A 23,167-nucleotide genomic window follows, 5' to 3' on the forward strand; every position below is an offset into this window, starting at 1 on the left:
GCCTTGTATTGTAATTTTGGTAATATACATCATAAACACATTTTTTACAGTACTGATCAAATCCTAAGCATTTGCTTGTGGTGCACAGCTGTAGAAAGTGTTGAATATAAACATATACATATACACACACACACATACACACACACACACACACCCGCATGCACGCACGCACGCACACACACACACACACACACACACACACACACACACACACACACACACACACACACACACAGTGGATCATGGACCAGTGACTACACAAAGCCTTTGAATGCTGGAAATGGTACAACCCAAATGGGTAAGTCAACTGCAGACTGTGAAACTAACTGCAACTGCTTGGCAGCAACTGCAGAGGTTAAACACAGCTGAGCATTATGGTTTATGTTGGTTGGTGAGTGTGTGTATGAGAAAGAGAGGGACAATGTGATATGACTAGGCATTCAGTAAGAGCAGTGTCAGAAGATTTGACATTGGTTTGAATGTGTGTGTGTGTGTGTGTGTGTGTGTGTGTGTGTGTGTGTGTGTGTGTGTGCGTGTGTGTGTGTGTGTAAGACTAAAAGGTGGGAGACAGCAGTGCACAGTTATGATCACAGATGCTTGGCAGCAGGTGTTTATCAGCAGATGTTCTCTGTGATGAAATGTGCAGACTCTTGCAGATTGAATTAGATGGTAAAACTTTACTGATATTGGGCCAGTTCAGAAGCGTTAACAGAAAGGGATCAAAACCAAAAGAAAGCAAACATTGGCCAAAGGGGGTGTTCTTAGTATAGACAGAAAACAAGCAGAGAGCAAACAGAACATGGATCCTGCTTCATATGCACTCTCACAGTAATAGGAGAATGACATACACATAAACATAAGCTTCATAAGGAACAGGTGGAATTAATTAGTACTAGAGAGAAGTGGATCACCAGTTAGTCACTGGATAGGTAGAACTAGATGGAAGGCATTCCACTGACTGACTGGGGCATCCTGGGAAATGGAGTTTAAATAGGCAGGACCGAGTGATAGCATGACATCATCATAATGTGTGACACTGATGTCATAGTTCCAATATTTGTTACTCAATTTAATCCACGGCAGGATTTATAGAAGCGGGACAGGCAATTCTGCAGCTCGATCACATAAGCCAATGAAACAAACCCACACCGTGTGGATTCATAAGCCATTCATAGATGTTTAAAAGTTACAATCACTGTGCATTATCTGTGTACCTCCTTGTTTGGGCACATGTGTAAGTTTACTAAACGTGGTCAACAGAGTGTGTTTGCATCAGTACAAATGTAATTTTTTTCATTTTTATAGATTACAGTAAACTTACAAAAATCTAAACCACAATGTTAAAGCCACACATGTCTATGTAAATACTTGTTATACATGGTAGTTTACAAAATTGTTAATATTAAAAAATGTAAATGGATAATGCCATTTGCTGCTTTTAGATGAATATATTTATATATGTATATTTACATATGTATTTGTGAAAGGTTTCAGGTGAAATGGCTTCCAGTAATTCCTATATACATAGCTCTAGTACAGCTAAAAAATCAAACATTAGCACATTAACTATTCTAGTGGAAAATGGAAAATTGTGTAAATTTAATTTAAGATACTCTTAGAGCCCCCCCTTCCCCTTCAGCCCCTCCCCTTCCCCTTCAGCCCTCCCCCTTCCTCTTCAGCCCTCCCCCTTCCCCTTCAGCCCCTCCCCCTTCCTCTTCAGCCCTCCCCCTTCCTCTTCAGCCCCTCCCCCTTCCTCTTCAGCCCCTCCCCCTTCCTCTTCAGCCCTCCCCCTTCCTCTTCAGCCCCTCCCCCTTCCCCTTCAGCTCTTCCCCTTTCTCTTCAGTCCTCCTCCTGCATTTCTCTCTTTCTGGTTTATTGGTCTATATCAATAAACCCTTGCAGTCCTACACATATAAACATACAACTCAGAGCAAATGCAGACGCAGTGGGAGAGAGAACACTCCCTCACTCCCTCTCATCTCCTACGTGTTCTACAGAGAGGGAGCCGTTATGTAAACCTGTCTTCTCTCTCTCACACTAGCATGCTTAAGTGCTTTTGCTGTTGTTGGTGCTGGAAGCAGACTGAATCTTGAGCATATTAATGCACTGTCCAATACTTCACCAGCCCTGACCTTTCAGTGTGAGTCATGTTCTGAAATGTCCTGTCATATATAAAACAAAAACCAAAAACCTCCATGTCTCCATGGTAACTCCTACATGGCAACCGTGGCTCACTATGTTCAAGCTGAGACGCCTGACTCCACATACATAATCACCTAGCTCTCATCAATAACCATGGCAACAGAACTGACTCCACAGAACAGCATTGATAGGGTAAGTGGGTCATTTTGAGTAAACACTCGTGGACTGACGTTCACCAGCAGTGTTGAGTCTAGAGTGTGGAGCAGGTTCTGGTGTGTTGCTGCTCTCTAAGCTGGGTTCCGGAGGAGTGGTTCCCCCCATTCCTCAGATGAAATCCAGTGCAGAGATGCTGAGGAAGGGCTATGATGGTCTGGATCTGCTACAAGCTCTCAGAGCCTTCACAACAGGCAGCACACCAACACCTCTAAACGCCAAGAGAGAAGCCACGTTCACTAAGAATGTGTTATCTTAAACTGGCTGAACATTGATTGCAATTTATGGGACAGTAAATATCCTAGACAAACCTGAAATGTTTACTCACCCCAGAGCAGGAAGCCTTAGTCCAACATACTGCTCTAGACAAACATTTGCTTGATTGCTTGGCATTTGCTTGAAGTTCTTAAATGAAACAAGTCCGTTAGGAGCTGCACCCTAAACTGGTTGTGTTTCGCCTTTCTTCATGTCATTATAATATTCCTTCCCTTTCTCTCCACCCTCACAATTGTAACCTTTAATTGAACAATCGAGGGTAAGCTCCTGTGCCCATAGTACTGACCACTCTGCTCCATCATGCTGTGCTGCTGGGTGGTGCGTTTGTGGCGGTGTGAGGATGAGGCTCCCAGGTGGAGGGGACAGCCAACCCACACACAGTGCCGGCATGACACCGACATGTGCTAACTGGTTCCCCCTCACTCAATGGTTATGCAACATGTGTGTCTGTAGGGACTTTGTGTGCACCATCTACAATGATGGTGTGTGTGTGTGTGTGTGTGTGTGTGTGTGTGTGTGTGTGTGTGTGTGTGTGTGTGTGTGTGTAATGTATATCTGGTTATACATACATGTCTGTTTGAAATCAGTGAGCTGAATAGTGAGGATGATAATGATGATGAAGAGGCATGTATACTTTACGCCATCCAGTCATGGTCTACCTGTGAGTTGGTGGACCATGGCAACACTGCTGCTCTTCTATTGGTTTTGAATGTTTATCTGTGCATGAGAAAACCTCAGCCAATCAGAAGAAAGTAAATTAGACTTTATTGATTCAAATAGATTCCAAATGTCTAACAGGTTGTGCCTCTGTGTATGCATGCATGTGTGTGTGTGTGTGTGTGTGTGTGTGTGTGTGTATGGGTATGTGGGTGGGTGTGTATGGATATGTGTGTGTGAGAGAGAGAGAGTGTGTGTGTGTGTGTGTGTGTGTGTGTGTGTGTGTGTGTGTGTGTGTGTGTGTGTGTGTGTATGGGTATGTGTGTGAGAGAGTGTGTCAGTGTGTGTGTGGGTGTGTGTGTGTGTGGGGGGGGGTGGGTGAGTGTGTGTGTGTGTGTGTGTGTGTGTGAGAGAGAGAGTGTGTGTGTGTGTGTGTGTGTGAGAGAGAGAGAGAGTGTGTGAGTGAGTGTGTGTGTGTGTGTGTGTGAGTGTGTGTGTGTGTGTGTGTGTGTGTGTGTGTGAGAGAGAGAGAGAGTGTGTGAGTGTGTGAGTGTGTGTGTGTGTGTGAGTGGGTGTGAGAGTGTGTGAGTGCGTGTGTGAGTGTGTGTGTGTGTGTGTGAGAGAGAGAGAGTGTGTGAGTGTGTGTGTGTATATGTGTGTGTGTGTGTGTGGGTGGGTGTGAGAGTGTGTGAGTGCGTGTGGGTGTGTGGAGCACTGAGCTGTATCTCTTTGCTGCAGTACAAACCAGAGATCAAAGGTCAGGCCTGATCCTGAGAGAGCTGGCAGGGCCTGGATCATCACGCTAAACTCCCTCTCCATTACTGTAACACCAGAGCGCTTGTTAGAAGCCACAGATACACATGTATGGATACATAAACATACAGAAGGATTTACTGTTTTAAAGATGCGACTATAATTCCATTTTTTACTAACAATGAAAGGACTACATTCACCCAGAGAGAGCGATAGCCCAGAATGGCCCTGTTTACCCTATGCTGCTGATACCAGCAGATACCCCACCACCCCAAAGAATGTATTGATCAGGGCAGAAGAGGGCTCGGCTGCACACTGCAGTGTCTCCACCTCGGCCAACTCATTGAAACTCTTCATATAAATCCCTTCATTTTGTGCTTTGGGTTTCCTACGCAAGCACTGACCATCGAACACTATGACTCTTCGGCGCGCTGATCTTGAGCGTGCAAGAAGATTAAGAATGAACATTTCCTGCTGGGCTCGATAACAAGGCAAAGCGTGAGCTACTCTGGAGCTTGGCAGCAGACACAGATGCTGAGCTCGGAGTCATGCTGGTGTGCTGTTTGCAGGTCTGTGTGGTCCAGGGACACGTCTGAGTGGTGTGACCTTTCTGAACACAGCCAAGGCCACTTAGCTCTCACAACTGCTTCCTGTTGACCCTTACACCCACGGCATGGCTGGTAAAGATACCTTCTCTGCTCCAAGATTAACTCAGTCCTTCTTAAAAACTCTGAATTCTCAAGTTGTACCTCAATTGTAACATTTTATTGGGTTCCTGTGGTGTGTAGGTCAAGTCTGTCTGGATCAGTTTGTCAGCGAGAAGATTTCATTTGCTCTAAAACATTTAAACGAGTTCCATTGGTGTGTAATTGGCCTCCTGGGGATACCATGCAGGAGATTCATTCTGTAAACAAACCTGTGTTCAGTGATGTGTTAATCGGTTTTAGGTTCCCCAACATTTTGTAAACCACAAGGGGTGAGATAGGAAGCAAATAACATGAGAGGAACTAGATGTAAATAGTGTTTAGTGTGTTTTTACTCACAATGCATGGCATCTCCTGTTGTTTCTGCAGGATCTGCACATGCAGTTCAGGGGCCTGTGTGTGGTACAGTATAATCCTGTTGTTATGATTAGACCGGGTATATGTAGCATGTATGCATGGATAAGGTAGCATGTATGCATAGACAGAGCTAAACTGAGCCCATTTCTATGGTTCCCCAGAGAAGCAAATCGATTTTACAGGCTTCCGTTTCAGACTTATCGTTCTTATTGCACATGTGCAGTGATGTAGATTTATTGACTGGCAAATCAGCTCTGGCAAAGAACATTTAAAAATATTAGTTCTTTTTAACCCATTGAATCTGGCTCTCTCTCTCTCTCTCTCTCTCTCTCTCTCTCTCTCTCTTTCCTAGACACACACACACACACACACACACACACACACACACACACACACACATTCTGGTGAACTGGATAAATCTTTCAGTGAAAACGCACCAGTTATTTCTGATGTGTCATTAAAAAAGTGAATTTTTGAAAGTGGGATAAATGTCTTTTCAGAGAAAATGCAAAATCCTCACAATAAATCCTGGCTCCCAACTGACTTATCTGTGCAGTCTTGCTTGGATGTTTCTCCCATAAAAGGTTGAGAGATTATCAGATCTACAGACTCCCGAACAAGAAAGGACAATTCAACAATAAACGCTGGGTCTGCTGTTGTAATGGTTAAATCTAACAGAGTTCATTCATCTGTGTGCAGCTGTATGTCATGGAAGACTGAACATTCTCATTCAGCACAGTGGACTATGGTGTGCAAAATCAAATGGAGACTATTATTGTAGTTTAGTTGTTTGTGTGTATGTATGTGTGTGTGTGTGTGCGTGTGTGTGTGTGTGTGTGTGTGTGTGTGTGCGTGTGCGTGTGTGTGTGTGCGTGTTCGTGTGTGTGTGTGTGTGTGTGTGTGTGTGTGTGTGTGTGTGTGTGTGTGTGTGTGTGTGCAACTATCCACACATCTATGCTTTAGAGCTAGTTCTTCCTGATCATCCTTTGCCTTTGTGGGTCTGAATCAGAGTCCCTGACCCTCAGACACAGAGGCCACATTAAGCAGGTTAACCCATCGCTCTGAGGTAATGCACCCTACCAACCAGAACACAAGTCTTCAAACATACTGCACCATCCGTTCACACCCAAAGTGTCACTTCACTCACATGACAACAGTATGCAAACTAGGGCAAGAATAAGCAGTTTTTTTTGTTGTACATGAAATGGTTTAGTGGAAACTAATGTTATGTTGGAGTAAGTGAATATATGTTGGAGTAAGTAAAGATTGATTGCTCTGTCCTGTTGCATGGTATCTCTCTGTGATGATTAGCTGAGTCTGGGGGAAAAAAGTGAATAGAAAAACAGGGATGAGCAGCTGTAGAGTTCATAGGAGTTATGCATATTCAGAAAAAAAACTCATTCATAAGTTTGAATTCACTTGATCCACAACCATGCCACCTACACCACTCCAAATTAAAGATTACACAAATGTGCATTTTACATAAACAATCCTGTAGAACAGCTTTGCTGTACAGTTTTCATTGTCACATATAAAAACGTATGTTACACAACGGCTAGTAATATTCATTACTGGATGATGTTTGAGGCAAGTGTTTGAAGGAAGCAACTCCGGACAAGATTTAAGGTTGTCCACATTTTTACAAATCTCACTCATGATATATGCAGGCTGCCCATTGAAGGCCAGAGCCAATGTGAAAACCATATCAGCCCACTGTGCAGCGGTCCTTCGGCATCAGGGAAACCTCACTGCACTTAGAATCATGGGCTTTCTGACCAGATACGTGGTCACTGCTCTAAGTAAGCAAAGTGTGGAGAGGGGATGACTGACAAAGTTTAGTGTGTAACTTACGTGCGTGTGCACGCGTAGAAAAGTAGCCTACGGGTGAGTACACGCACATAAGTGCAGCCTACGTATGTGTACATGTATAGAAGTGTAGCCTGCGTGTGAGTTCACATATAGAAGCATGTAGTCTACATATGTACACGCAAAGAAGTGTGTAGTCTATGTGGGTGTACACATGTAGAAGCGTGTAACCCAGTGGTTCCCAAACTTTTTCTGCCGTGCCCCCCTTTAGTAGATGAGAATATTTTTGCGCCCCCCCTACACACACCCCCCCCATATTGACACATGTGCTCATGTTTTACTTCCAAGATCCGCGCCCCCCCTGCAATAGCTCCCACTTTGGGAACCACTGGTGTAACCTATGTGAAAGGCGCTATAAAAAATAAACTTATTTTTTAAATTATTATTATTATGTGTGTGTACACATGTAGAAGTGCATAACATATGTGAGTGTACTCATGTAGAAGCGTATAACGTGTGTACACACGTAGAAGCGTATAACATATGTGTGTTTACACATGTAGAAGCGTGTAACATATGTGTGTTTACACATGTAGAAGCGTATAACATATATGTGTGTACATGTAGAAGCGTGTAACCTATGTGCATGTACACATGTAGAAGTGCATAAAATATGTGCGTGTACACATGTAGAAGCGTGTAACATATGTGCATGTACAGATGTAGAAGTGTGTAACCTATGTGTGTGTACACGCATGGAAGCGTGTAACCTACATGTGTGTACACATGTAGAAGTGTATATCTTACGTGTGTACACATGTAGAAGCATTTAACATATATGTGTGTACATGTAGAAGTGTGTAACCTATGTGTGGGTACACATGTAGAAGCGTGTAACCTATGTGCATGTACAGATGTAGAAGCGTGTAACCTATGTGTGTGTACACATGTAGAAGCGTGTAACCTATGTGCATGTACAGATGTAGAAGCGTGTAACCTATGTGCGTGTACACATGTAGAAGCGTGTAACATATGTGCATGTACAGATGTAGAAGTGTGTAACCTACATGTGTGTACACATGTAGAAGTGTATATCTTACGTGTGTACACATGTAGAAGCATTTAACATATATGTGTGTACATGTAGAAGTGTGTAACCTATGTGTGGGTACACATGTAGAAGCGTGTAACCTATGTGCATGTACAGATGTAGAAGCGTGTAACCTATGTGCATGTACATGTAGAAGTGTGTAACCTACGTGCGTGTACACGAATGACTCCTAGGGTTGTAAAAAGCATCTGCCAACCTCCCTGGCTAAGATAGTTTTTTTTGTCTCTCTATGGCAACAAGGCCCCGTACTGTTGATTCTAAAAGTAACCTGGCATTGATTATACAGACCATGGCAGCACACAGACAAAACATCATTACCAGCATCCATTTGAATTCTGTTTGATGCTTGTAAATAGGTTTTTAGTCAAAACGTGACAGAAGACACGTTCACAGTAGCGCGCATTTTTAGAGAAACCCACTCTGCCAATAGACACTAATGAACGCTGCTCCTTGTGGTGATAGTTTCAAGCATGTAGGACATGAGGTAGATCATCTATGACGACCTGTGACTCCACTATTTTAAACTGAGCAGCTGATCAGTATTCACATTAATATTTCGTATTATGTTTCATTTTCTTTAGTTTTGCTGAGCTTTTCCAAAGAGAAAGCCAATATGTGAAATCACGTAGTGTATGATTGAAACACACATGGAGACACAGGGTACCTGATGGATTCAGTTCACAAGACCAGTCAGTAGTTTGAGACTCGGTTGTCTGTTGCAAGTTGACTGCATGAACAAGAAATATCCTAAAAGTACAAATTTATTTAACCACACACATTTATATGTTGAATGTCTGGAGCCTGCAGTGAAATGGCCCTGGGTAAGACTTCTGGGTATCTGTCATGTCTTTGGGTATGCAGATTATCTTATTATTTGGTCTCTGTCCTACAGATTGGAGGGAGATGAAAAGAGGGAATGAGAAGGAATGACAGGAAAAGGGTGGAGAAAGAGAGGGAGAGTGATAGGAGAGGGGGAATGGAGAGAGAAAAAAGAGAGAGGGTGACAGGGAGAGAGAGTATGAATGAATGTCCCTGGCCATATGTGTGGAGATCAGTGCCCCAGCGCAGCTTGTGACTGGCTGTAGTCCAACTCTCTCCACACCCTCCAACCACATCCCTCTTCCGTCTTCTGCTTTCCACATTCTGTCATTTTTGGTGGTGGTGGTGGTGGTGGTGGTGGGGGGGGGGGGGGGGGGGGGTTGTGTGTGTTTAAGTAGCCTGTCAGTAGCCATCAATCGTTTTCTGCTGAAGTTTTGCAACCTTAATTCTTCCTTCCTGCTTCTTCAGGGCCACAAGTTCTAAACCTTGAAACCAGAAAGACATATTTTAAGAACTGGGGAGATGTTTTCCTACCATATCCTGAGTCAGGATTGTTGAATGTGTTTGAGAGTCTGTCTTCTCTCTGAGCATCGTGCTTTATTTCAATGCCTGTGGAGTACTACTACTGATTAATGATTATTGATTAGCTACTACTACAAACACAACTGGTATCTAAATATCATCAGGCTGTACTAATTCAAATGCACTGGGTTTGTTTTTCTGTTTGGAGGAGAACACGTGTCTGTTCTTTTAGCTTCAACCTCACTGTGCTCTTTTAAAATAATTAAAATTCGCAGTGATACTTCACTAAAAGTAGTATCACTGTTGTTGTAGTTCATTTCTCCTGTGTGCTCTGCTCTTAAAGGTAACGGCCTTCTCCATATTCTTGTGCTGTTTATTGGGAAATTCTAGTCATTGACATTTCTTCCAGGCCTTGTCTGTTCTTCCCTCCATTGCAGAGCTTATCACCTGAACACTTTCTCTCTTCCCCGCCTTGATTCCCTGTTTGAGTGGAGACCATTAAGACCCCCCAATCCCCACCTACACACCCACCCCGGGAGCTTCATTAAGTCAAAACTCAATAACACAGATTACACAACTGCCTGTGTGCGTGTAGTGTAGTGTATGTGTGTCATCTGGTCATCTGGTCCACACCCAGTCTCGTGTGGGTGTAATGAGAATGAACATATGAGAATGATTTTCGTCTTAGCCTCACTGTAGTCTGGGAAACAGTCATGGGTGTGGCTGCCCTCTGCCGTTATTCTGTGTGCTGTACTACTCGGTGTGTGGGTACTCAATGTGTGGCTACTCAATGTGCTGTACTACCCAGTGTGCTGTACTACTCAATGTGTGGCTACTCAATGTGTGGCTACTCAGTGTGCTGTACTACTCAATGTGTGGCTACTCAATGTGTGGCTACTCAGTGTGCTGTACTACTCAATGTGTGGCTACTCAATGTGTGGCTACTCAGTGTGCTGTACTACTCAATGTGTGGCTACTCAGTGTGTGGCTACTCAGTGTGCTGTGCTACTCAATGTGTGGCTACTCAGTGTGTGGCTACTCAGTGTGCTGTACTACTCAATGTGTGGCTACTCAGTGTGCTGTACTACTCAATGTGTGGCTACTCAATGTGTGGCTACTCAGTGTGCTGTACTACTCGATGCATGGCTACTCGGTGTGCTGTACTACTCGGTGTGCTGTACTACTCAATGTGTGGCTACTCGGTGTGCTGTACTACTCAGTGTGCTGTACTACTCAATGTGTGGCTACTCGGTGTGCTGTACTACTCAATGTGTGGCTACTCGGTGTGCTGTACTACTCGGTGTGCTGTACTACTCAATGTGTGGCTACTCAATGTGTGGCTACTCAGTGTGCTGTACTACTCGGTGTGCTGTACTACTCAATGTGTGGCTACTCAGTGTGCTGTACTACTCAATGTGTGGCTACTCAGTGTACTGTACTACTTCTTTGTGCTGTACTACTTGGTTTGTGGCTACTCAGTGTGCTGTACTACTCGGTGTGTGGCTACTCGGTGTGCTGTACTACTCGGTGTGCTGTACGTGGCTTTGCTGAGCTGTTCACACCTGCTCAGGTGTCATGAGGCATACAGTGGTGCATTCATGTTTGTGAACCTTTTAGAAGTTCCAATATTTCTGCAGAAATATGACCTAAAGACAAATGAGACAAATGAGAAATATTACTGTTATTTACTGAAGAAAATGATTCATTTTATTATATCCAAGTGACAAAAGTATGCAAACCTTTGCTTTCAGAGTATGTTGTAACTCCAAATAATAGTGTTAATAGTTGTGTTAATTATTACTGCACCGTGGGTGGGAAATATTTTAACCCATTCCTCAATACAAAACAGCATCAACTTAGTTAGGTTGGTGTGTTTCCTACCATGAACTGCTGGCTTCAGGTCCTTCCACAAAATATTCTTCTTTAACTGGTCATTGGTAGAACAGTGTTGGTCTTGTGTTCTTAGAGTTATTGTCTTGTTGCGTAACCCATGTTCTCTTGAGATCCAGCTCATGGACACATGGCCTTTTCCTTTAGACTTTGCAGGTATAATTGAGATTTGGTTGTTCTGTCAGTGATGACAGGCTGTCTTGGCTCAGTTGCAGCAAAACCATCATCATGCTTCACAGAAGGGATGAGGCTTTTATGCTGGAATGCAGCGTTTTCCTTTTCCAAAATGATCTATTTTCACATCATCCATCCACAAAACATTGTTCCACTGGCCTTGGCATGTGATTTTTAGCAAACTGCAAACGGGCAGTAATGTTTTGTTTGGAGAGCTGCTTCTGTCTCTCATCAACCCACCCCAGCTCAATCTACATGGAGCTAGGGAGTAGATCACAGAGCCCCACCCCCAGCCTAGTCTACATGGACCTAAGGATTAGATCACATAGCCCCACCCCAGCCTAGTCTACATGGAGCTAGGGAGTAGATAACAGAGCCCCGCCCCCAGCCCAGTCTACATGGACCTAAGGATTAGATCACATAGCCCCACCCCCAGCACCATCTACATGGAGCTAGAGAGTAGATGACAAAGCCCCGCCCCCAGCCCAGTCTACATGGAGCTAGGGAGTAGATGACAAAGCCCCACCCCAGCCTAGTCTACATGGAGCTAGGGAGTAGATAACAGAGCCCCGCCCCCAGCCTAGTCTACATGGACCTAAGGATTAGATGACATAGCCCCACCCCAGCACCATCTACATGGAGCTAGAGAAAATATGACATAGCCCCACCTCCAGCCCAGTCTACATGGAGCTAGAAAGTAGATGACATAGCCCCGCCCCCAGTCCAGTCTACATGGAGCTAGAGAGTAGATGACATAGCCCCACCCCCAGCCCAGTCTACATGGAGCTAGAGAGTGTGGTTGAAATTCTGAAACCCTTAAATGGTAAGCACAATAAAAGTCAGAAGCAGTTGGGTAAGATAATAAAGTACAATGATTTATTTAACAAAGTATGGATTTATTAAGCAAGTATGGATTAATTAAGCAAGTATGGATTAGTTCCAGAGACCCCTGTTACAAACGCACAAGGCGTCTGCCACAGAGAGCCCAGAGACCCCTCTCCAAGAGAACCCTGTTACAAATGCACAAGGCGTTTGCAAAAGAGTGCTAATTCCCCACTCCGAACTCTCATCTTTTATACTTTTAATCATAAGCACACACGGTGTCCACAAGGTGAACATGAGGTAATTAACTAAATGTGATTGGACAATACATGAAATAATTAACACTGATTTGACAGATGTATGTTGGCCTCTCCCCTCGCATGCCCCCTCCACGCTCAGGATCCTCGTGATGGCATGGTGGACTGAGTGTCGGCATGGTCCCTTCCAAGTGGAGATTGGGGGGACCGGCCAGCGCCTCCAGCGAGGTCAGTTTAGGAACACCAGAGGAACATCAGATTAGGAGAGAGCCGAGGCCGTCCAGAGAGAACGCAAACACATCTGAGGCCTACTGAAGCCACGAGGATGGCTTCAGTGCCATGATTAACACACACATATGCAAAGGAGGTCTAACCTATACATCTAATGTGTTTAATATATACTAAGAAAGCCTGGCATAAATGGAAATCATAAAATTTCCATCACAAGAGTAGATGACATAACCCCACCCCCAGCCCAATCTACATGGAGCTAGAGAGTAGATGACATAACCCCACCCCCAGCCCAATCTACACGGAGCTAGAGAGTAGATGACATAGCCCCACCCCCAGCCCAGTCTCTCTGCTGCAAACACCTTCACTTGGTTTTAAAAATCCTATTTTATACACACACCCACGCACACCCACTCATGCTGTGCTTGCATGTAACTATATGAACTGAGTTCATATCCTGAAACAGTGTGTTCATGTTGGAGACCGGAGTCCAGTGAATGTGGTTGCTTTTGCAAAGAAGCTCTTAGCACTGCTCTGGTCTAAATTTGGGGCTTTCAGCTGAACGCTCCTTCTGTAGCACAATGGGAGACCTCTTCCGCAGTTTAATATCACAGGCTATTTACACTCACATATCACGTTTAATTACTTCTTAGGGCACTTGGGTGGGGAATGAAAGTGATTGTTGAGGGTGATGAGGACAGCTGTAGAAATTCACAAAATGTGCACAGAACACATACATCCGGAACACGTACATCCAGAACACACACATCCAAAAAACATACATCTAGAACACGTACATCTAGAACATGTACATGCAGAACATGGACATCTAGAGCACGTACATCCAAAACACATACATACAAAAAACATACATCTAAAACACGTACATCCAAAACACATACATCCAAAAAACATACATCTAAAACACGTACATCTAGAACATGTACATCCAAAACACATACATCCAAAACACATACATCCAAAAAACATACATCTAAAACACATACATCTAGAACATGTACATCCAGAACACGTACATCCAGAACACATACATCCAGAACACGTACATCCAGAACACGTACATCCAGAACACATACATCCAGAACACGTACATCCAGAAAATATACCTAGAACACATACATCCAGAACACGTACATCCAGAACACATAAATCTAGAACACATACATCTAGAACATGTACATCTAGAACACGTACATCCAGAACACATACATGCAGAAGACTTTCAAGGTTTACAGATTTGTTACTGTAAACATACCCATATCCTCATATACTTCATATCTTTCTCTCTGCTTCTCACTCTTTATGTGTTTTTCAGTTTTAAAGCTAATTAATAATTAATGAAATCTTACCCCTGCTCCCCCTGGGATGTAATTACAGATAGAGCTTACAGTAACAGTGACTTTTCATACACAAACACATTAAAGTGATAAGATCAGTAAAGTCTTATAATATTTGCTGTGATATTGCAGAATATAAGCTCACTGTCAAACTTGCATCATCTGAGTTGCATCATAAATGGATTCTGGTTGAATGTCAGAACACTACATTAAAGTTTTAAAGAAAAGTAAAAGATACACGATTTGCAATATTGCTGCTTTAAGAATGGGGTGAGGGTAGACTACGCTGCCAGCATGCACATCAGAGCTGAACTGCTTTAATCTTGTACAAGGTCTCGTTCACACTGGAGCGTCTCCCAGGTGAATAAAAGCAATAGTGCCAGATCTTCCTGCTCCGCCTCTCCCGACCTTCATTATGGTGTTTTACAAGCTGAAGTAGATTTATTGCCTAAATGAACTTAATGTCTCATTAAGTGACTGCATGTAATGAAATGACGGATGGCTAATAAGTTAATATCAAACAAACTGAAGATTAACTGAAGGTAATCCGTTAGAATACGACCAAGTTGTTTATTAGTTTAATTGGTGTGACATGTTCATTTAAGTTGCCCAATAATCTCTCCAGTCTTGTAAATATGTAGTTTGGCATTCACAGCTTGGCAAATTGGCTCTTTGATAAGCATCTTGTTTTGGGTCAGACTGTAGAGTCCCCACTGCTGCATTCTATATTGCTGCGTCCATCTTCAACCTCAGGGCTTAAATAAGCCGCACGATTTGCAGGCTCAACCCGAAGCCCTAGGCTCTGGTTTTCCTTATGTTCCCTTGTCCTTTGTCTGCTGTAAAATGAAAACTCACATATTTATTTATGTAATACTGTACTTCTCCCATAGATGGCGCTCCGCTGAGTGAGCTGTCCTGGTCGTCCTCCCTGGCTGTGGTTGCTGTGTCTTTCTCGGGCCTCTTCACCGTCATCTTCCTCATGCTGGCCTGCCTGTGCTGCAAGAAAGGCGAAATTGGATTTAAGGTCAGACCTCTTACAACACAGCCTCCTCAAAGAAATGTGATGGTTATTCACTTTTATCTATAAGACTTTACCTAGACATTGATTAGCCTTAATGCAAGACTGTAAACCTGCCCATCTGAGCCTGTTGGTAAGACCTTGACAAATGCTGTATATACTAATACAGTATTGACTGAGGCTTAGCGTCTGTGTGTGTCATTTCCTGAAGTATCAGGATGAGAGGAGGGGGTCGGGACTGCAGGCTCTCCCATCCACACACCACCCAGACAGTGTGCGCCTTCACTGCAGTTTTTGACAGCACCTCAAAGTGGGTCAAGGCACTGGAGAAAATAGACTGGGAGAGGCAAATAGACTGAGAGAGAGAGAGAGAGAGAGCGGTAAATAGTTTGACAGATAGAGAGAGAGAGAGGGAGTTTAATTGCTCTCCACACCTGACCTTCAGAAAATGCTAAACCTTCTCAACTCACAGTTCACAACAAATTCAAAGGTGAAAAAGCACCTACATACACATACAGTACATGCGTGCACACATACACATCTACTTATGGTCTCACTCACACATGGTGCAGACTGTGCACTGGGTGCAATTTCCAGATTAGACATTTGTATTTTAATCCTGAAATATGGGAGCATCAACTGTCTACAGCCTGTGGGGAACAGGAAGTGTAAGGAGAACAGTTAGGGCCAGGGGTGGGGCTGGGGGCGGGGCTGGGGGTGGGGCTGGGGGTGGGGTTGGGGGTGGGGCTGGGGCGGGGCTGGGGGCGGGGCTGGAGGGGGAATAGGGTGAGACACCTACTTGAAGTGCTTCCTGCCTTAAAACACAATATTACACACATGCTTAATATTGAGACACACACTCAAATTCACACACACACACACACACACACACACACACACACACACACACACACACACACACACACACACACACGCACACACACACACACACACACACACACATGCACGCACACACTGCATGAATTTGTGGTTATGTTGGTGGTAGGGATATGGTGGGGGGGAGTCTGCTGTGCACATGTGAAAAAAGGCATAAGGAAGGACGAAGGAAAAGAGAGTGATGTCATAAGCACAGAATGTGAAAAGTCGTTCCCGTTCTCTCCTACTCTCTCCCTCTCTCCATCTCCATCTCTCTCTCTCCCTCTCTCTCCCTCCCTCTCTCTCCATGTGTCTCTCTTCCTCTCTCTTTCTCTCTCCCTCTCTCTCCTGCTTTCTTTCTCTCTCATGCTTCCTTCCTCTCGCTTTCTCTCTCTCCCTCTCTCTCTTTCCCTCTCTCTCTCCCTCTCCCTCCCTCCCTCCCTCTCTCTCTTCTGCTCCCACTCCCTCTCTCTCTTTCTTTCTTTCTCTTTCCTCCCTCTCCCTCTCTCTTTCTCTCTCTCTTTCCCTCCCTCTCTCTCTCTCTTTTCCTCTCTCCCTCTCTCTCTCTCCCTCTCTCCCCCTCTCTATCTCCTGCTCCCTCTCCCTCTCTCTTTCTCTCTCTCTTCCTCTCCCTCTCTCTCTTTCTCTCTCTTTTGGACAGGGGGGACAGGGCTCTTGTTTACAGCTGCTGCTGTCTCTTTTCTTTCTGGAAAAGCACAGAACCTGCCCCTCCCTTCATCCACCCATGCTTCTCTCCATCTGTCTCTTTCTCTTTCCCTTTCTCCCTCCCTCTTTTCTTCTTCCCTCTTCCCCTACACTCCCTTCATTCTCTATAAGTTAGCTGGACGGTCCTGTTCACGCCACAGCTTCTGGTTCCTTTAGAGGTGCAACTGTGCATGTCTCCACCATGACAGCACAACATCCTGCTTCCACACATGGAACAGAAGCTAGAGAGCTTCAGCTAGCACAGATGGGCCACGGGCCACGGGCCACGGGCCACGGGCCACGGGCCACAGGGCACAGAGTGCAGGAGTATGCCCAGGGGCTCACAGAGAGCACGTCCATGGCATTGGGGCTTTGACATTGACCCACATCTGGTAGAGTGCAGCTCTGTTAAGTGGGGCATCAGAAATGGGACGAGGTAAGATTTGAATTTGTCATTGTCCTTTTGAGGTCAGTGTGTGTAATATTCACTGACTCTTTGTATATTTTTTATGGTTTTGGGGGGAGTTTTCTGTGGTATATTTGAGAACATAGTTAACCAAGTTCTGAAGTTTTCTACTTTTACCCTTTCTGCTTTCTGCTTTTTTCTTTTACCCTATCTCTCTTTCTCTTTCCTTCTCTCTCTCTATCACTTTCTTTCTTTCTCTCTCTCCCTTCCTCTCTCTCTCTCCCCCATGCATTCTCTCACTTACTCTCTTTAACCACCATATGTCTTTCCATGACTGAAATATGGACATAATGAATGCATTGTTCACAGGAATCCCATATGTTGAGCAATTCATTTGCTTCTACATGTTGAGGGAAATAAGACATTTCAAGTCTAATGCAACACAGAAAGTCAAAGAACTATCACGTCTGTTTACATAATAAGCTTCCGTAGACATTTTTATAATTCATGATTTTACAGTGTGATTCAAGTTTGGTTGAAGTCTTTGAGCACGAATCCTCATGACCTGTTTCTGTATACAGATTAATGGAGGATAGAGAACAGTTCCTAAAAGCAGATATTAAATTTGACATTGCAATTTTGCCAAATTTGTGAGAAAATACTATCTTGCTACAAGTAGGGTGAAATCCAATTTAAGATCAGATTTTAGTTCAGATTTAAGACCAGGATTAAAGTGCAGACTGCTGTGTTGAATGTTTAAGAGCACAAAATCTGGTTAAGATTATGCAAAGATTATGACCCACCTTCAGCCTGGCAAGACCTTGTGTCAGCTGTCTTCTCGCGAGGATACCTCCTTTCTCCTAAACTGCATAAGACATTGCTTAATTTCTTACTGTCAATGTAATGTACTGTCAATTCTGAATAAAAAGGAGAATTTATAAAGGCACACAACACATGTCAGTACATATTCAGCACATTTGTAGAGCATTGTAAGTTATTGCATTAACAGAGCCATTTATTCATTTTGAGAATCTTATATGTAACTTTCATATAATCATAATCACTCCTCATGCATGAAGTAATAAGACCAAAACATGAGATAATAACACAAAGGAAAAAGTCCTTAGAACCTCAGGATAAAGTGTTCAAGTACACTTTTAATTAGAAGTTGAGCACTGGAAGTAAAGAATTAGATTAGCAATTAACGTTAGCTGGAAGTTGCTGTAATGGCTGTGTATGCATTATTGGATAGTTTATCATGTGGAAGTGTAATGGCTGTGTATGCATTATTTGATGCTTCATTGCCTGGTAGTGCTGGAGCAAGGCCCCATAGACAGCCCCAGCCCTGGTCTACTGACATAGCAGACAGGAAGTCAGCTACGTAATCTCTGTGCAGTGTGTAATCTCGGAGATCTTTAGAGCCTCCCCCTGTCCACTCTGGCTGCTCTGGGGAAGGAAAGCCAGAAATTAGGGGCGACAGTATGGGGGCATGTGAAGACTGGGTTCATGCTTCCCCAGAGGGGATTGTATGTGTGTGTGTGTGTGTGTGTGGGAACATGTTTGTGTATGTGTGTGTTAAGTATTCCTCTCCAGGTCACTGTTTTCCATTCCTTTGACCCCAGATCCCTGCAGTCTTGTGAACAGAGCATCTGCTGGAGAAGCACTTCCCATTTCAGAACCCTGCCAAACCACCCCACACCCCGACCCGTCTGTCTGTCTGTCTGTCTGTCTGTCTGTCTGTCTGTCTGTCTGTCTGTCACCACAGGTCTTTGCACTGTCATGGCCTTAGATAATCACAATAGACCTCTGGAGTTTTCTCTCTGGTCCCTGTATGTGACCTTTGCCCTTCATGCCCACTGCTGTGATAGGAGTTTGAGAATGCAGAAGGCGATGAATATCAGGTGGACATGTCCACTCTGGCGTCCCCAGCCTCCGCCAGTGGTACTGACGTCTACATTCTGCCACTCACCGAAGTATCGCTGCCGGGCGGCAAGCAACCAGCCCGATCAGGTGAGTCACCCACATACCTGCAGCTCTTGATGTTACACCCTCTGTGATAGGGATGGAGCAAGCTTTAGGGAGGGGCTTTAGGGAGGGAGGGAGGAGCTTTAGGGTGGGGCTTTAGGCAGGGAGGAGCTTTAGGGAGGGAGGAGCTTTAGATAGGGGCTTTAGGGTGGGAGAAGGTCTAGTGAGGGGCTTAAGGGAGGGAGGAGCTTTAGGGTGGGGCTTTAGGCAGTGGCCTTAAGGAGGCACTTTAAAGAGGGGCTTCAGGGAGGGACCATAGAGAGGAGCTTTAAATATGGGCTTTAGGGAGGAGCTTTAGGTAGGGGCTTTAGGGAGGGAGGAGCTTTAGATAGGGGCTTTAGGGAGGGAGGAGCTTTAGATAGGGGCTTTAGGGAGGGAGAAGGTCTAGTGAGGGGCTTAAGGGAGGGAGAAGCTTTAGGGAGGAGCTTTAGGGAGGGGCTCTCAACAGGCCTTCAGAAGTGCTTTCTGCCTAATTCAGCATTAGGATAAGAAATGTGATATCTGAAGGGACAATTTCTTCAAAACAAAAACCTTCTGTTTTTTGCAATTCTGCGTGCACAATTGCTTTACTTCTTGCATTTACAACAGGACAATAGTTCAAAGAATTGTGGGGCTACATTAAGTCTCCACAAAGTTGAACTGAAATGATATTGTTAGACCCCACCTGTATTGCCTTTGACACGCTGGGTTACATTTACACGGGAAATATTAAAGCAATCCTTCCTGGAGCCAGAGAAACTGTTTATCGTTCCTTTTTTAAACCTCAGCCCCAGCATAATATCTATATTTCGTTGAAAAAGAAATTAGGGTTAGGCAGTACAGTTTGTATACAAAGGAGGTACGTTCCCCCATGACCAGATATATTATTACTAAATATTACCTCTTTAATAGGAATCACATACTCAGGGCTGACTGAATCAGATGGTGAGCTCACTGTGCAGACCCTTGACCATAAGCACTACATTACCAGTTCCTACTGGGGTCAACAGCCTGCCTCTGCAGTCCAGACTCGATGCTCCAGTTCCTGGGGAAGTGGTTCTGTCACAGCCTCAGGCAGTTCTGAGTCTCTGGGACCCAGAACAACTCATAAGAGCAGAATGGCAGAAAGCAGAAAGGATGAGAGAGGGAGAGTGGGAGTTTTACCTCTTGAATGAGATTTTTGTTTATGCCTCCAACTCTGTACCTCCTATTCTCCTCTCAGTTTATTGCTTTTTCTCTCTTTTCCCCTCCCTGTCCACCTCTCCCTGTCTCTCTCTCTCTCTCTACCTCTCTCCCTGTATCTCTCTATCTTCCTCTCACTCAACCTCTCTCCCCTAGTCTCTCCCTAGTCTCTCTCTCTCCCCTCTCCCTCTTCCCATCTCTCTCTATTCTCTATCCCTTCTCCTCACACTCTCTCCCTCCTGCTCCCCCTCATTCCTTCTCTCCCTCTCCACCCCTCTCTCTCTCTCTCTCTCTCATTCTTTCCAATAAAACATCTGTCTGTTGCATAACACCGCCTCGGCCAGCCCACATAAATGCTCCTTGGAATGTTGGGCATGAAAAGGAGCATTTGTGGAATCGGTTCCATAAAAAAAATATCCATCTCAGTCTCTCTCACTCAGTCCCTTCACAATGGAGCACTCTATATGAGTAATGTAGCCTGATAACCCTGAGACATCATGTTCAATCAGAGAGCAGGCCGTGGGTGTCTGAAACACTCATGCAGCTGTGCTACAGTTCAAGTTCAAGTGTGCAGCAGTGATTTCTCACACTTGGTCCTCTCATTTCTGTTCTTCTCAAACATTCATTGCAGATTCTCTGCAGGTATTAATCCCTCAGTCGTGGTTTTAAATAGCTCCAAATCGCAATGGATTTATGGGTATTTTGTAGCCTCATTTTGAAAGCGCTGCTGCTTTGGAGAGTAAAGACAGCAGCAGCAAGCAGAACCGTACGAGCACATGTCCTCCCAGCTGGTACAACCTCAGTACACCCTGCCCAGTGTCAGGACATCAATACACCCTGCCCACTGTCAGGACATCAGTACACCCTGCCCAGTGTCAGGACATCAGTACACCCTGCCCAGTGTCAGGACATCAGTACACCCTGCCCAGTGTCAGGACATCAATACACCCTGCCCACTGTCAGGACATCAGTACACCCTGCCCACTGTCAGGACATCAGTACACCCTGCCCACTGTCAGGACATCAGTACACCCTGCCCAGTGTCAGGACATCAGTACACCCTGCCCAGTGTCAGGACATCAGTACACCCTGCCCAGTGTCAGGACATCAGTACACCCTGCCCACTGTCAGGACATCAGTACACCCTGCCCAGTGTCAGGACATCAGTACACCCTGCCCAGTGTCAGGACATCAGTACACCCTGCCCAGTGTCAGGACATCAATACACCCTGCCCAGTGTCAGGACATCAGTACACCCTGCCCAGTGTCAGGACATCAGTACACCCTGCCCAGTGTCAGGACATCAGTACACCCTGCCCAGTGTCAGGACATCAATACACCCTGCCCAGTGTCAGGACATCAGTACACCCTGCCCACTGTCAGGACATCAGTACACCCTGCCCAGTGTCAGGACATCAGTACACCCTGCCCAGTGTCAGGACATCAATACACCCTGCCCAGTGTCAGGACATCAGTACACCCTGCCCAGTGTCAGGACATCAGTACACCCTGCCCAGTGTCAGGACATCAGTACACCCTGCCCAGTGTCAGGACATCAATACACCCTGCCCAGTGTCAGGACATCAATACACCCTGCCCAGTGTCAGGACATCAATACACCCTGCCCAGTGTCAGGACATCAGTACACCCTGCCCAGTGTCAGGACATCAGTACACTCTGCCCAGTGTCAGGACATCATACAGCCTCCTAGGGTCAGGACATCCGTACACCCTGCCCAGTGTCAGGACATCAGTACTCCATGCCCAGGGTCAGGACATCCGTACACCCTGCCCAGGGTCAGGACATCAGTACACCCTGCCCAGGGTCAGGACATCAGTACACCCTCCTAGGGTCAGGACATCAGAGACATCCCTTTACATGTTGTTTGGCTGTCCAGAGCGTGGTTACAGGGAAGATGGAACATGGCTGTATACGAGCGCACGATCACAAGAACTTGAAGGAAATTGAGGAGTGGTTGCTATGACGTTACTGTCATCTTGGGACCAAGATGGGCCATAACAATAAGTCATTAACTCAGAACCAGTGAGAACCAGTCACAGTATTAACGTCTCACTGGTGCACTGTGGTTTATTTTTTTCAACAGTAAGATGAGATTGTTGGCAGGGAAGGTGTGTTAGTATGGGTTGTCAGTATGTATGTGTGTGTGAGTGTCTTTCACATCCTGGGGTCTGAAATATAATTTGTCATGGTGAGCGGCTACACACCCTAGCACAGCTGTGTCCTTCAGGGAACAGCTCACGCTTCACACACACACAAATGCACAACAAGAGTCATATACTTATGAATATAAAATCACATGCTTAGAAAATAGTATGTCCAAAGAATCCAGGCAAAAATAAAATACATAAACTTTCTCTCACACTTGAGAGAATGCATATACACATACACAAAGGTGCATTCACACAAAGCCATGTTTGTCATACTACTGGACACACTCCTAATGCAGTCTGATATGTGATAAATCTACACAATCAGTTTCACTCTACTAAATCCTCAATTTAAATTGCATAAGTCTGAGAGACAGCTGTAATGCATGTTTGTGAGACAGGAGGAATGCATGTGGGTGAGATAGGAGGAATGCATGTGTGTGAGACAGGAGGAATGCATGTGTGTGAGACTGCAGATAACATTTGGGTGGACTGGTCTCTTGTCATCTATCCAAAGATTTCCAGCAAAAAATTGGCTGTGGATAGAGCAACTGATGGCCATCACTCTTCTAACTCCGCACGCGCACGCACACACACACACACACACACACACACACACACACACACACACACACACACACTCACTCATACACTCATGCATATGCATTCACTTATACTTGTACACACATATGGAATATTGAATGTGGGTACATATG

The 23,167-nt window shown here is 44.9% G+C and overlaps 1 protein-coding gene and 1 long non-coding RNA gene across 3 annotated transcripts in view; one reads left to right on the top strand and one right to left on the bottom strand.

Annotated features, from left to right (window-relative positions):
• Positions 1-23,167, top strand: part of aatkb (apoptosis-associated tyrosine kinase b) — a 41,652-nt gene that overhangs the window by 5,886 nt on the left and 12,599 nt on the right. The window contains exons 2-3 of one of the 2 annotated variants that reach the window (XM_076999396.1): positions 14,983-15,116; positions 18,966-19,107. In XM_076999396.1, the coding sequence (XP_076855511.1) occupies positions 14,983-15,116; positions 18,966-19,107 (276 nt within the window). Of the gene's footprint in view, positions 1-14,982; positions 15,117-16,395; positions 17,128-18,965; positions 19,108-23,167 lie in introns of those variants that run through there. The other variant, XM_076999397.1, reaches the window with a different exon arrangement.
• Positions 13,703-17,925, bottom strand: LOC143510255 (uncharacterized). The gene is made up of 3 exons (XR_013129934.1): positions 17,901-17,925; positions 15,188-15,465; positions 13,703-15,088 (listed from the first exon to the last, which is right to left on the bottom strand). It is a non-coding gene; the product is annotated as an uncharacterized LOC143510255 (long non-coding RNA).

The sequence above is a fragment of the Brachyhypopomus gauderio genome, chromosome 3 (assembly GCF_052324685.1).
Source record: "Brachyhypopomus gauderio isolate BG-103 chromosome 3, BGAUD_0.2, whole genome shotgun sequence".
Classification (NCBI taxonomy): domain Eukaryota; kingdom Metazoa; phylum Chordata; class Actinopteri; order Gymnotiformes; family Hypopomidae; genus Brachyhypopomus; species Brachyhypopomus gauderio.